Source organism: Phalaenopsis equestris, unplaced genomic scaffold (genome assembly GCF_001263595.1).
Source record: "Phalaenopsis equestris unplaced genomic scaffold, ASM126359v1 Scaffold000088, whole genome shotgun sequence".
NCBI classification, from domain to species: domain Eukaryota; kingdom Viridiplantae; phylum Streptophyta; class Magnoliopsida; order Asparagales; family Orchidaceae; genus Phalaenopsis; species Phalaenopsis equestris.
This window is the reverse complement of record NW_018164530.1, coordinates 448391-464398: the sequence shown is the minus strand read 5'-3', so window position 1 is coordinate 464398 and position 16008 is coordinate 448391. Positions and strand designations below refer to the sequence as shown.

General features: G+C 33.0%; 1 protein-coding gene across 2 annotated transcripts in view; it reads right to left on the bottom strand.

The window, feature by feature from the left end:
* Positions 1-16008, bottom strand: part of LOC110019931 (AMSH-like ubiquitin thioesterase 3) — a 41788-nt gene that overhangs the window by 21364 nt on the left and 4416 nt on the right. For both annotated transcript variants that reach the window (XM_020717813.1, XM_020717814.1), the window contains exons 2-10: positions 4433-4497; positions 4192-4267; positions 3904-4065; positions 3601-3665; positions 2998-3103; positions 2871-2917; positions 2357-2675; positions 2095-2184; positions 1952-2014 (exon numbers count right to left, since the gene is read on the bottom strand). In XM_020717813.1, coding sequence (XP_020573472.1) covers positions 1952-2014; positions 2095-2184; positions 2357-2675; positions 2871-2917; positions 2998-3103; positions 3601-3665; positions 3904-4065; positions 4192-4267; positions 4433-4497 — 993 coding nt within the window. The remainder of the gene's footprint in view (positions 1-1951; positions 2015-2094; positions 2185-2356; positions 2676-2870; positions 2918-2997; positions 3104-3600; positions 3666-3903; positions 4066-4191; positions 4268-4432; positions 4498-16008) is intronic.

Here is a 16008-nt window from a genome sequence, read left to right as displayed (position 1 = left end):
ATATGAATGCTCGTACGTGCATGTTTAGAGGATTTCACCCTCTAATGGTACAAACAGGGAACATCAGCGTACATGCGAGCATAGAGTTTTTCTACCACTCCAAATAATTGTGATGGTTAATTCACTAACCGCTGTGTCAACATTATAATATTAGCAAGAGGCAAGTAGGTCGGAGCTTACGTCCCCAGACAATTGTGCATTCACATTGCTAACTGCTGTACCGAAGAAATAATATCGGTCAGGAGGCAGGTAAAAGTCTTTCTACATTAGACAATTGCAATGTTTACATCGATAACCACTGTGCTGACGGGAGCCGACGGAGCAATATCGACTAAGGGTGTGTTAAGTTTTGTTCACAGTGATCCTCACAGAGATAAATGTATGTAAAAAGTATAAAACAATGTAAAGAAAAGTAAATGTAGACAGAAAATTGAGTATTTTCATTTAGAAAAATGTCATTGATGCATGCATTAACATATATAAGATTTCTTATAAAAATATAAAAGATTAACATATTTCAATATTTCTGATAGAGAGATTAAAAACCAATATGCGTATTGATTTCTTTTCTTGAGTAACTGTAGTTTAGAAGTGGATTACTCCCGGGTTATATTTAGATAACTCATTATGTTGCTTTAATATTATTTTTAGGTTTCAATAATTTGAATAGAATGAATACAAGAGGAGGAAATGTGTATAGGAGGCGCGCACAACAACTAGAAATGTACATATTTATATTTGTTAATTTAATTATTTTTTTGGTGACTCTTTCATGTATATTTAAATATTAAAATATTAATAACAGAAATAAAATAGCAGATAACTAATTTGCACCATCCGACCATCAGTTCCGACATGGTTAATTTCAAGCCCCAGGTCGGGTCATGACAAAACTGCTACCTATGCATGCCCCATAAGCATGATTAATACCTCAGAGTACTCCAAACATTCCCAATCTAACTGAGACGGAAGCTTCCCCACGGGATACACAATCCCATTTCCATGATATTTTGCGTTCCCGTGAGTTATGTAGATCTCGCGATCCCATATCTACACAATTCCATTTCCGCGAGAACTACTAATTTTCTGATTTCAGCTGTTTTTTTTTTACTTTTTTATTTATTTCCTATTTTTCTTATTACTACATAGGTAGTTTCTATTGTGAGACTATTTCTATATTTTTACTTTCTATTTTCGGAAGTCTTTTGGCTATTTTTATGCAATTTGGAGATGTTTCTCCTAGCCTTTTGTATACAAGTGTTGCAACTTTGAATTTCTTTCAGGTGGTGTGTTTGTAGCCTGATAGGATCAAAGTAGTGATCTCTCACAAATGTTCAAAAACATCATTTGCCTTTTCAAACAGCAGGAAATTGCTGTTCACAGTAGGAAAACTGCGGTTTTCCCTTGACTCACGAAATCAATTTTATAAGTCTTAATTGATGGTCATAATTGAACAAACACAAGCACAAGCAATGAAAGAATAACATTTAAAAGATCTAGCTTTTCTAACTAAAACATCAATTTCCAATAAAATCTAACCCCTAAATGTTCATCGCATACAATAGCAATTTAAGTTCATACAGAAAAGGAATTCAGCACGCTAGACAGGAATTTACAAGAACAGGATTAAACTCAAAAAACACATCAAAGATGTTAAATGTTCTCAAAAAACATATAAGCAGACATGGTTAACGGTGGCAATGATTAGCATGTACAAAAGTAAGATTATGAAGAAATGAAAACATAATAAACAATGTGAAAGTGTTAAATCAACCATAAAAGCGTAACACCAACAAATTGTGTACCTACCTTGCAAATTTCTGTAATAGATTGACAAACAGTGCTTATAGGAATTGCAAACAACACGAATGGTGGCAACAGAATCTCCAAGTATTAAAGAAGGCTTATAAAAAATATAAGGATAAAAGTTACAGTTGGCAAGTTAGAGTACCGAATCAGATGTTGACTCCTGCTTTGGGATTATTAGCGTCGTCACAACAAAAGTACTGTTTTTCTGCAACATTTCCAAAATGTAAGATTAGATTAGTTGGCAAAAAAACCAACTTCTGATGACATTTTGCATCAAGTACTTACTAACAAGCCTGCAAGAACTCCACATGTCTCCAGATTCTTGGTGGTGTTTCTCTCGGCAAGCTTCAAGAAACATTCCAACATCTGCACAGGCTGTCCAATATATATTTCTTAAAACCAAATATTATAATGATGAAGAAACTTACGGAAACCTAACTTGGTATAACGATACAAAATTGTTGTGGCTTGAGAAGCCCTAGAACACAAACTATAAATTCATTTTCTCTCAATGTTCACAATAGAAAGGCAAGGTAATCAATCTTACTACATGTAATTTCTGATATGTCGTAGAATCTCCCTCTTGGGAAAGTTTTGGCAGTCCTGGTCTCGGATCTGCAACTTTTGATGGAGATAATGAATATGGTTCTGACTGAACCTGAGCAAAAACAGGAGGAATAGATGGTTGTCTAATATTCAACTGTAAAGATTCTTCTTTTATAGTATGTGCAGCCAAAGAATCGAATCCTTCTCCTGAAATTGGCCAACCGCCATCATCCAGAGATAGCACGGCGTCCATAGCAGAGTTTCGTCCTTTCAAATAGCTTTCTGGCAAAATGGCAGGGTCGTGAGACTCCTGATTTAACCTATATTTGGTCATAAAAAAATAAAACACCATGAGGTAAGAATACTTGCCAAGTACTTATGAAATACATAAAATAAAGAATAAGTCAAGCATTAATTTTAAAACCAAATAAAACGTGGCCGGACAAAGATAACTAGTGTAATGCCGAATGCCCATTTAATTATATAATCAGTACAAACACAGCTACATCACTTACCCTGGTATTTCACTCTGTGTCAAGTCAACATTGCTGGGATATTGAACCTGTAACCATTATCAGTAAATGATTAATTGGAATTGTATACTTCTCCGGATCAATAACTTGAAGAACAAAAGGATTATACCCTAATACCAGAAATAGGTCCTTTCCACGGGCCTTGGAGCCCATTTGGGCCTAAAATGGAGTGTCTGGATAATGTTTCTTCCTTTGGATGAGGCAAATTAAGTGTCCTGTTAAAAAAAACAGATAAAGTAAAAATTCAAAGTCAATTTATTTGCTTATACAAAAATTTGAGAAACTAACTTTACAAAGAAACATGCTCATTTGCTTTTCACATTGTCGATCAGAATCTCGGAAGAAACAAACTAGGAAAGAAATAGTTTACTCAATAAATACATGAACAAGAATTCTTCAAACCTACAATAAAGAATAAAAGGCTGGCAAGTACAGAATTTTTTTCATGGCAGGGGTGAAAATGGGATTAAAGGGAAAAACATCAAGATTATTGAAACCCTTGCCAAATAATAGAATAGCAAACATACTCTCAGTAAAATAATTTGGAAAATAAAACACCATTGGGTAAGATATTTGGTTTTATACGATCAGACAACCATGTCAGATCTGGTTTTCACATCAATGCAAAAGATCAGAAATGCATCTTCAATGGTTAAAAGTTGGGTGAGTATTGTACAATTTCTTAAATTGCATGTCCATCGGATTCTCATACCGTTTAACCTGATTTCTCTCTAGATTCTGCTTCTGAAATAGTTCAAATGTAAATTGCGCGGGCGGCTGCAATTTAAGAAAAGCAAAACAAAGATAAGAATGTTAAGTAAATAGGCAGTGATAAATGATCTCAAAATATCTCTCCAAACTCAGAAGATAAAATGACTAGTAAACTCATTCAAAGTATGAAAGTCATGAAAACATAGCTTCATATAATATATACATTCAAAAAAAAAAAAAGATTAACAGATTAATGAAATGAAGCCAATATAAAAATAAAAATGGGATTTATTAAGTAAAGAACCTGCATGGAAAAAGAAGTTGAGAAGAGCTGCTTTCTACCATGATCAAAAGAAGCCTTGTCCAATCCAATAGTTTGATGCATACTCCCCTTATTGATTTCATCAACTTGTTGTTGCACAAGTGGCTTCAGAGCTTCAAGCTCATTAATAACATCAAGCAGTTTCTAAGATATGGTAATTGGAATCAATAAGGTATCAATATTTGTGGCAAAAAAGAGCTTGCTTACAAATTCTAAGGAAGAACTTTCACTAGAAATGTTATGAACAGAATAGAGAATGAGTGATCAAACCTTCCTAAAAGCAGATTTTTCTTTCAAAAGCAAGACCTGATAATCTCGATGTGAAGGTATTGTTTCACACATTAAACTGCAAGATCAGTGGCAGTTAGATATCATACTAAGATGAACAAAAATGCACAAATTTATAAAGATAATACAAGAACGTGAGAACAAACTGAACTAATACTTTGAGATGATTAAGAGGGAAAAAAACATAAATATACAAGTACAGACAACTGTAGAGTTTACTTACCTTGAAAATCTAAGGAGTATGATATACAAATCAACCAGATTCTTCTCCTCCCGATATATACTGGCCTGAAAATAAGCACCAGGAAGCCCTATTCAGAATGAAATTATTCAAATTCTTACAGAAATGAAATATAATACTGCCGAATAGGCTATACTAGAAACATTTCCAATTGTCAATCTTACAAAAACCAAGTATTAAGATAAAAAAAGAAGTCAGTTATTCCAAAATTTTGCTGCAAGTAACTAAAATGATGTAGATTGGTGAGAAGAAGGAAGATGAATGGTCAAAAACCAGAAGCAACAGTGCCTTAGGGTAGGAATGGAGAATGAAAAAGGAGAGATGCGAGTTTGATTTTGTCCACATTTAATCAGTCCACAAAAAGATGGAGCATGTTTATTTATGACCAAAGAAACCCTAAAATACTGTAAATTTGGATCCCGAATTAATTTTTCTTGGAAACCAGAATATTTGAAGAGCATCAATCAGCCTGCATTTTGTAAATCTTATTTTGGCCGTGCCTTTGAAATAGAACATTTTCGTTTTTTTGAGAACTATGATTCCAAAATTCCAGCCCAGCAAGTGAACCCTCCATGCTACATCAAGAGCTTTGCGAACACACCGACAAAGTAGGATGCTCATCTACATGAGAGCACAGTGATTTTATTTTGTACAAACTAGTAATAGTAAATGAAGAAATCATCATTACTAAACAAATTATAGATCTCAGATGAAAGACTCGGCCACAATAAGGAACAAACCTAGGATTCATTAAATATTCAAGAACACACATTCGGATTCCAAAAGAACAATGAGAAATTTTGAAGCAAGTACCATCAGTACACTTACACCAAACATGCATAAAAAAGTTTGGATAATATCTGAATTATTTCATCATTTTAAAGTGTCCTTGGACTTATATTTCAGTTTTAGTGCCCGTTTGGGGCAGCTCATTGGTGTGTGGCGGCATTTTTAAAACACCATAGCACCGTTTGAAAAACACGTTCGCCCCGTGTTTTGGAGGCGCACCTAAACGTCGTTCTCATATTCCTTAATAGACGGGGATGCGGGATCGACCCCGTGTCCCGCATCTCCTTCTTGCGTTTGGGTCTATTTTCCTCCAGTGCCCTTCTCTACTCGCCCTCGCCCATTGCTCTTCCTTCTGCTACTTCACAATCGTGGGATCGACACCGCGTCTTCCTTTCGCCGGTCGTTCCTCGTCGTTCCATCCCTCGCTGCTCGTTTGACCTTCCTTCGCCTCATATGAAGTATGTTTTCAACGGAACCCTCACTTTCGCCTAGCTACATGATCCTGTGGAAAAACAGACATCAATAGTTCGAAGCTAGGGTTTTTGTCGCAGTTTGTTACTCGACAGTTCTCTGCTAGTGATAATATGGTCAATCTTGATAAATAGTTAATTATCTTGCCTAAATTTGTGGGTGTTAAATCCTATAATTGAATTTATAAGCCTTAGGCATCAGATTATGCTTGCTACAGGGAATTTATAAGCCTTGTGCATGGAATTTATAGTTCCTTCTCCTCTGTCCCCATCTTTAGTAGTCTTTGTTGGATTCATATGCAAGAAAAAGGAAGGAGTCTACGTTGGATTCCTGGAAATTACCACACAATTCCTATGCATGAAAAAGGAAGGACTCCTCGTTATATAATTTGCACCTCTTACTATTGTACACGACAGTGTTTTGGGCTTTTCAGCTCACTGTTCAGGGTGGTTTGGTGGCATTGATTTGGGCTCTCACCTCTTTTAGAGTATATTTCATATTAACAAATCTTAGTTATAATAGTGGTATTTATTTTTATAATTCATATAGATATATGTTACATAATTCATATAGGTATATATATGGACAATAGCATTTACAATAGTGGTATTTATTTCTATGGCATGTGAAGGTTATGAGCTTAAAATGTTGGTATCTTAAAATGTTTTATAATTCTTATGTATTCACATAGCTAACACCTAAACATTGGTTTACACATTTAATGCTATCATGCTTTGAGAATTATATCAGGAGATCATAAATTTGCATACCTGTGAGGCTTCTAAATAAGGGAGATTTGTTATGTTCATTGTTGTTTTGGTGGTTCATGCCATTTATAAACAATGTTAGCCATTACGAGAGAAGAATGCAATTCTTCCAAAAAGTTCTTAAGTGGAATATGAGACAAGAATGCAACTCGTGTACCATTCATATACAATGGTGAAGCCATTTGCTAATGGTAATATAAAGCCATCAAAACGAGAATATGATATTCTTCTTGAAACAAGAATTTTGTTGCAAAAGCCTTGCAATTACTTTTTCAATGAGGTTAGTGCTTGAAATATCTGTCTTTCTTGTTGTCTATTTTCCTTGCTCTCAAGATAATAAGTAGGAAAAGAAGGATTCTACTCTTGATTGTCATCTTCTTATATAAATTTTAATGTGAAATTGCAAATATTGAGATTCAGCTTTATAGTCCTACATGAACTATTTACAGTTGCTGTTGTACACGACATTGTTTAGGGATTTTCAGCTTATTGTTCAGGGTGGTTTGGTGGCATTGATTTGGGTCTTTTCAACTCTTTTATACAGTATATTTCATATGAAGCAATCTCAGTTATAATAGTGGTCTTTATTTTTATAATGTATATAGATATATATTACATAATTCTTGTCAATGTTAGCTATATTTCATATTTCATATTTATAGTCAATGTTAGCTATTATGAGAGAAGAATGTAAATCTTCCAAAAACGTCTTAACTTGAATATGAGACAAGAATGCAACTCTTGTACTATTCATATACATATGATGAAGTCATTTGCTAATGATAATACGTAGCCATTAAAACGAGATTATGATGTTCTTCTTGAAACAAGAATTTTATTGCAAAAGCTTTTGCCAATATAATACTTGTTGTCTCTTCTCCTTGCTCTCAAGATGCCAAGGGGCAAAAAAAGCATTGTACGTGAACTATTTATACGTTCTGCTCTCCATGGCATTGTTTAGGGCTTTTCAGCCAAGCATTCAGGGTTGTTTGGTGGCTTTGGTTTGAATGTGAACGAGGAACTAATTTCTTTTCTCTTTGCCTATATTACGATTTTTGTATCTAGAACTCTTTAAAAAATTTTACTGTTACTGGCCTGGGTTTTAAAAGCTCCTAAGACAGTATTTTTTATGGTTTGCCTTTATTTGCGACAGTTTGAGAATTCTCGATGCTTGGACTTGAGGTAGTCAAAGTAACTTATGGTTGTGCATAGTGTTTTCTACAGTAAAATGGTGATATGGTATTGCTCACTTTACTTTATAGTTTGTTGATATGGTATTTTTGTCCCTGTGTGCTTTTTGTTCACATTTGTTTCCTTAAAGTAAGAACATGAATTGATTGTTTAGTGTTGATGGTGTTGATTTCACATTTATTTGGCGTTTTGAAATGAGCAAAGGTGCAAACTGTCCGGGATTTTGTCATTTTTCACTTTTTTTTTTCAGTCTTCTCTGAATTTTTATTTTTTACTTAGAATTACTTTGTTCTTATTGTACAATGTTTTAAATGGTTTAACACGATATTGTACGTTAAGTTAATTTGTTTAACTATAAATTCTTCATTTAGTTCCAACATGGCTAAGATGAATGAAGGGGGTCCGTCAGCTATGTGGAATGAGGAAATTACGAATATTTTTTACAATCTCTGTATTAAAGAAATTGAGCTTGGAAGTAAGCCAATCACGTAGTTTAACAAGAAATGTTGGCAAAATATTGCGACAATGTTCAAAGAATTGACGGGAAAAGCTTGCGATAGGCTCAAATTTAAAAATAAATATGATCAATTGAAGAAAAAGTGAAAAATTTGGAAGGAGCTAAAATGTGGATCCACCAGATTGGGTTGGGATACCATTAAGCAAACAATCAATGTTTCAGATGAAAGATGGGTTGAGAAATTAGAGATAATAATTACACTCTCATTTTGTTTATTCTCATAATTTTTTTGTTTAACTAATAAGCCCTCTAAACCCCCTCATCCCATACAATGTTACAGGCAATGTCAGCAGTAAAAAAATATAAGCAGTGCGAAATTAAGTCGGCGTTCAAACATAAACTGGATATAATTTTCAAGGGGGTTGTCGCGACGAGAAATCATGCATTCAACCTAAATGAGTTAGGGTTTGCTGACACACCGATGACTTGCCACCTGAGCAGATTACAGCTGTCGAAGAAGAGTCTAGTATTAACCAGAAAGAGATGAAAAAGTTCAGCTCCCTGTCAAAGAGGCCCAGGCTTGGTAGAAGAAAAAATAATGAAAATTTCGTGAAAAGCTCATTCCATAAACTAATTGATGCTTTTGCAGCTCCGCCACCTTCTGCTCCCCCTGATAGCACCATCATTGACTGTATTGGAGCTTTGGATGCTCTTCCAGAAGTAGTTGTCGATATTTACTTTCATGCAAAATGGGCAAAAAAGACTTGAAGACCCTACCCGTAGGCAAATATTCATGACGCTGCGGCCCGAACTCTACATTGAATACTTGCATGTTTTAGAGGAAGAACGAGTCTTTTTTTATCTCACTAGTTTTTTTTTGGTATTTACTTTTAGACGGCTTTATTTATTCTCTAAAACAAATATATGTAATTCGTTTGTGTGCTTTATAGTCCTTCATATTTTTATTATTTCATTTTGCTCCACTTTTTATTTTATCCTAACATCTGCATTGAATATTTGCATGTTTTAGAGGAAGGAGTCTTTTTTATCTCACTAGTTTTTTTTTTGGTATTTACTTTTAGACGGCTTTATTTATTCTCCAAAACAAATATATGTAATTCGTTTGTGTGCTTTATAGTCCTTCATATTTTTATTATTTCATTTTGCTCCACTATTTATTTTATCCTAACATCTTTTTCCTTTAGGATGGATCCGTAGCAAGAACGTCGTAAGAGAATGACATGGGTTGCAGCTATTACGATATTGTTGTTGGAGTACTGCCGCTCTAGCACTGGTCGAAAACAACACATGACGCCCTCCTTTGTTGGGGATAAATGAGTAGGTGAGATGCTTTCTAGACATCTGATAAGGTTCAACAACGTTTTTCGAATGACTGCACCATTTTTATGGATCTCTTTCACGAATTATGTCTTAACCACAGCCTCAAAGATTTTTCTAGAATGAAGAGAGAGTGTTGGCTATAACATTATACTTTCTATCACAAAACGAATCAGTTAGAGGAGCTATGGAGCGATTTCAACATTCCTTACAAACAATTAGCCGATACTTCTCCAAAGGTGTACAAACACTTGTTAGTTTAGCGTCGCAAATCATTAAGCAAGAGGATCCATCGTTCGCTAGTACTCAAGAACAAATTGCAAATGATCTCCATTACATGTCATATTTTAAGGTAAGTTTTATTAGTGTGTTACGTTAAGTTTAGAATGTAATGAGTTTCTAACAATGCAAAACAGGACTGCATTGGAGCAATTGACGGTACGCACGTTGATGCCCGACTACCCAGCCAAAAAAATGTCACATACATTGGTCGGAGTGGTTCAACTATCCAAAATGTCATGAAATTATGTGACTTCAACATTTCGTGACGGGATGAGAAGAGAGTGCACATAACAGTCGTCTTTTTTTCTATGCAACTAAGAATAGAACACAATGTTTCCGTCACCCGCCTTCAGGTCTATTTAGATATGTAAAACAATTACTTATATATATTATTTTTCATTAATAGTATTCTTCATAACAGAGAAATATTATTTGGATGATGTTGTATATCCGATGTAGAGGGACTACCTGAAGCTCTATCCGGACACCAGATACCATATTCCTGATTTTAAGAAAGCAAGTGACACCATCCGTGGCAGAAAAGTAATGTTTAACAAATGTCACTCCTTCTGCGAGGTTATTGAAAGAACATTTGGGGTTTGGAAAAAGAAATGGGTCATCATATGTGATATGTCGTCGTATTCATTTCCCAAACATGTGCATATTGTGGCGGCCACTGTGAAACTTCCCAACTTCATTCGAAGACATCCCTCTCAATCCGATACGGACTTCAGTATGGCTGACGATGATAAACTGCATGTCTCTCCAAAATCTTTAGAATTTTTGGTTGGGCATTCATTACCTGAGGATGAGATAGAGACAAATGAATTTGAAACTCAAGACGGTGGTGTAGCTAAGGTGGCTGTTTTGAGAGAGTCTATCGTAGATGCTATCTGTGTTTAGTGATTCACTCACACTTATTTATTTATTAGACTATAGGTTATTTTCGTATGTATTTTGTTGGAATGTGAATTTGGATTTTATGGTTGTATTAAGAATTTCGTTTGTTTCATATATACTTTCGAATATATAAGAATGACGTGTTTGAAATTTATTTTTTTTTGTTCTGTTTTTTTTTTTTGTGGGTGCATGAGGCCAGTGATGAATAATGAAAAATATGACCTTATGAGTTCTTTTGAATGACTGGTTTGTTGTGTGTTATTTAGTGTTGCATGTGTATTCCTAATGAAGGCAACCGATATCCTCACTTCTTTTGGGGGCATCAGATTATGAGGACTTAGGAGGATGGTCTTTTTTGATGATATGCACATCTAGCACAGAACGATCGTTTCCTGTTGGTATTACGTGTGAAATCCTAAAAAAAAACAACCTAAGTCATCTATTCTTTTCAGTGCAACGTTATATAAAGATCTACAGGATAACTTTTTTTGTGATAGACATCCCATGACAATCGTCTCTGTGGGTTAAAGACAACCAAAAACTCATTTTTTTAAAAGTCCACTGTCTCTTTATAGTGACAGATGCGTGAGTTGGCGTAGTTACTTGTCTGAGACCGCACACTCACATTTTTTTAGCTTTTTATTTCGATACGGTTTTCATTTAATTCGGTTCTCTTAAAGCTATATAGAACTTAGTTTATTTTTATGATCTGACAAATGATTTGTTTGTTTTTTTATCTCTGTAGCAACACGAGATTTAGGATTTTCGGGACCTCCCAAGTTGTGTTGTGTTGATGCGAACTACTGGCTCCCTTACTGACGTCACGTCAGCCTCACAACAGTGGAAGACAGTTCTACAGTTCTCGCAGGGGTATTTCAGCTCGTTGCAGTTTCTTCCATTGGACCGACATTCCAACATATTGCACTGCCGATAGTGATCGGGTTGCGATGATTTCTCAAAAGAACATTGAAATTGAGGACAGACACCGTCAAAGTTTTAAATTAAACATTTAATATTTTTAATTGTACTTGTAATTGTATTTATCTTTATTTTATTTCTTTTGATGCTCACGCATGAGTGAACACTCTATTTTATTTTTTGAACTAATCTATAATGGTTTGCGATTTCTGTTTTATCTATTATTTTGCTAATACAATTCTGTTGCAAACAATATCCCTAAACAATAACAGAATGATCATTTATCCATCAACAACTGCAAATAAGTTGTTCTCAATAAGCTCCCCCAAACAACAAGTCAGCTTATCCTGATAATCTGCAGATTATCAGATTGGTAGGATAATTTGCTTATTAGCCAATTATAAATAATCTACAGTTGCGCTAAACAGACCCTTATTCCATTTAACATTAAAATTATCATTATTTTTTATGACATGAGCTTATCCATATTTGAATTAAAATTTGTCAAACTAATTTTAATTAAAAGGGGTTAGATAAATGTTATTTGAAAGTAGTAGAAGAAATTTAAAAGTCTCTCCTCACATCTCCACTCCTCTTCCTGGCAAAAGACTTAATTTTTATCCTTCTCTCAGGCATAAAAATTATCCTTTCTCTCCTTGTCATATGACAATTACAAAGACTTGCTTCTCAATATTCCTAACTATCTTAGAACCAATTCTCAAAAAGCCATTCACAAAAAGCCTAAGCGTGAATCCTAAGGATGCAAAAACCACTTTCAAATATTGAATTTAAATAAGAATCAAATAGACCAAAGGTAACTTGAAGAAGAAAGGTAAGAGAAAAGTAAGAAAAAGTTCGTTAACAAGAGCGCATCAATAAATTTTTCTTTCTATATTATTTGGACCTTTGGCAAAGAGCTAAATTTTCTGAAAGTAATTGCTTCTAAATATTAGCCACCCATATGCCTCCCTTTCACAGTCCCACTTCACCTCTTCCATTAATTTCAAAAATAAAAAATAAAAAATAAAAACAAATCTCTCACCCTCATCTTAATACATATACTTCGTCAATTACCATGATAAATTTAAAGCAAAAAAAAAAAAACTAATTATAGTTTTATACATTATTTTTTGGAGTGACATCATAACATTAAAAACCTCTTGTGCAGCTACAAAATCTCTCAACTCAATTTAAACATACGAATTTATTGATTAATGTCTCCAAGCTTGCAAGCATCAAAGTTCAAAATATTTAATCAAAATGGCTTAGATTTTGGGGGATAAAAGCTCTTTGCCATCATAAGCACCATAAATCATAATATTGTGCTATGCAAAAGTATGTGCCATTATGAATGAGAGACTATTGCCTAAAAGTACTCGATGAAATAGTTAAGGGATCAAATACGTATTGTTCCTACAGTTTTGATGATTAAAGATGGCAAGGGTTTTTTTTTATCAATATCACAACTAAAAATTAAAATGGCTTAATTAGAAATATTAAAATCATGATTGGCAATCTCATATTTGCCAATTTCAAGGATATTATAAATTATTTTCAAAACATATAAATGTTGATACATCTTAAGTTTATTAGAAATTCTATGAAAATTATCTCTTGAAAAAGACAAATATCACCATCAATATTGATCTTAAAATGGCTATACATATGATTGCCATGTTCATCCCCGCCTAGCAGCGTTGGATTATGATTAAATATCAAATCATAAACCATTTTCTGAAACTTCAAAGGTTCAAAACTTGTGTCAATCTAAACTCCACAGACTTGTGTCAACTTTGTCAATTATAAAAAGTGATTCATTGTGCTTAGATGGGCTATAAAAATCATTATTTTATTGATTTGAACTTTATAAATTAGTTTGATGACATCAACCAATGTGTAAGATCTAGAATTGTCCATGGATTATACCATAACCATATTGCCCACATTATATGAGTGGAGAATGAGGGAGAGACAAAAACACAAGGAAAGAAAAAAAATTCACTAAGCAGGCAGAAATGAATGTAGTTCTAGATATATAACTCAAAAACCTTAGAATCAAACCATATGCTCTCTCCAAAAAATCCCTCATTTATAAATAGGGACTTGATGGCTCAAACACTACATGAAAGACAGCAATATATAATAAATACATAATAGTATAAAAAATAGAGGTAATCACCCTGGATGCAGTTTAGGATTGATTGGTAGTTAGTCATAGATATGTCTTCTCATAGTTGGACCTAATGGCTTTTTCAAGCATAGACGATTGCTTAGGTTGGACGAATCGAACAAGTATGGTGGATTGCCATGGAGCGTTTCATCTTAAACCTTGTGAATATTCCTCTCTTTAGTCAACATGTGAGCTCGCTACGTTTTCAGCAGGTGCATGCCTCATAAGCTAGGCTGGTGATTCCTACAGGAACCGGGTTCATCATTGCTTTCTCTTTACAAAAGTATGTCCCTTGGGGTGTACAGGGTGTATTGGGTGTACAAAATCATCAACAATCATGCCTATGAGCTTAACATAGACGTTGTGCTAAAGACTATTCCTATACCAAAGTTTAAGAATATATTTGAGCATATTAATAAGACAAAGACTGAGATATCTTCTCACTAATATTATTATGATAAATAAAGATTAATCCAACGACTCTAATGTTGCTAAATTCTTCTAAAAAAATAGTGTTCTTGTTAGTTTAATAAATAAATTTATATGATTTTGACCAAACCATTGTGCTTAGATGGCCTATACAATTTTTATTGTAATGATTTGAGTTTAATAAATAAATATAATGAAAATGACCAAATTGTAAACAATCATGCTTATGAGCTTAACATAAATAAGAATAAAGTTACTTTTGGGCCTCGGCTTGAAATTATATATGAGCATATTTATGAGCATAAGACTACGATATCATCTATCACTGTTATTAAAATGATAAATATTTAAATTAATCCAATGATTCTAAAATCCATGCAAACATTCTTCTCCATATATAAAGCATTATTTATAAAAAAAAAAGAGATCATTGTACTTATATGATTTATACAAAATATTATTATAATGAATTTAGTTTTATAAATTAGTTTAAAGATAACAATTAATCATCAATAATCATGCTTATGAGCTTAACATGGATGTTGTGCTCAAGACTATTCCTTAGCCTAAGTTTAAGATTATCTCCAAGCATATTTATAAAAATAAGACATATTTTTTATCACTGTTATTCTTATGATAAATAAATAGATTAATCCAATAGCTCCAGCATTCTTCTAAATTTTTTCTCCATATATGTAGGTTCTTCTATAGGGTTTAAAACTATTATTGATTTATCCTAACAAATAGAAGTTGAATTTGTAATTAAATCATTACCATTGACATGTAACTACGAAAATCAATTCTATGGAACTAATCAAACAAGGATGTATGATGCATGGCAGTGTTTAGATAAAAAATCTCCGGTTATAATTCTTGAGTTTAGGCTCTAAATATTGAAGCAGGAGAGGTTCATGAATTAGTTCGAATACCTTCTCTATAAGAGCTAGATTTCTATGAGAAAAGCTTTTGCATGCCTCTTATAAAATGTTTTTCTATTAGCTTCTGAGAAATTAGTGCAGTATCAGACCAACAAAAAAAAATTTAGATTATTTCTTCGATATTCTAACAATTTGGATAGTTTTTTAAATTTTATTTCCAGTTGAATGCATTATATTTAATAATTATCTTTATTTTGAATAAAAATATTATTAAAAGTTATATAAATTATTAAATTAATTCAAACTTAAACTTACAAATCCTATTTCTATAGGGCTAGATGAAGAATATTTTGATGATGAATTATAATTTTTTTTTTTAATTTCATCTCCTCTACTCATTTAAGAAAAAAACCTTTTACATGATCCTTCAATAGAAGATTTCTATCAGCTCCATGGAAATCAATGTAACACAAGACTAGCATAAGAAACAATTCTAAATTATTTCTTGAAAATTTTCATTATTTGGATTATTTTGAGAATTTTATTTCCATTTGAATTTATTAACTTCTATAATTATCATTATTTTAGATAAGAGGATTTTTCAAAGTTGTCAAGATTTAAATTTAACGCACCCTATTTGACTAAATAGTATCAGATGAAAAATATTTTAATGGTGAATCAAGAAATAAAATTGAAAAATTTTTCTTTAATCTATGCTTTCTCTTTTTCTCAATCAAATTCCCTCCACGCAATCTCTCGTTTCCTTCTTGAAAAATCCTAATTTTTAATTTCAAGAATTAATCAAGATCAAGATTTTAAATAATTTGGACTTACCATTCGACCTTGAGTATTCAAATAGAGATTTAAATAATTCTAATTTAATGACCTGTGATGAATTAAAATTAAAGAAATTGATGTTTAAAAATTCTATTATCTCTCTTTATTTTCTACTCTTTTCTTATAGCAAT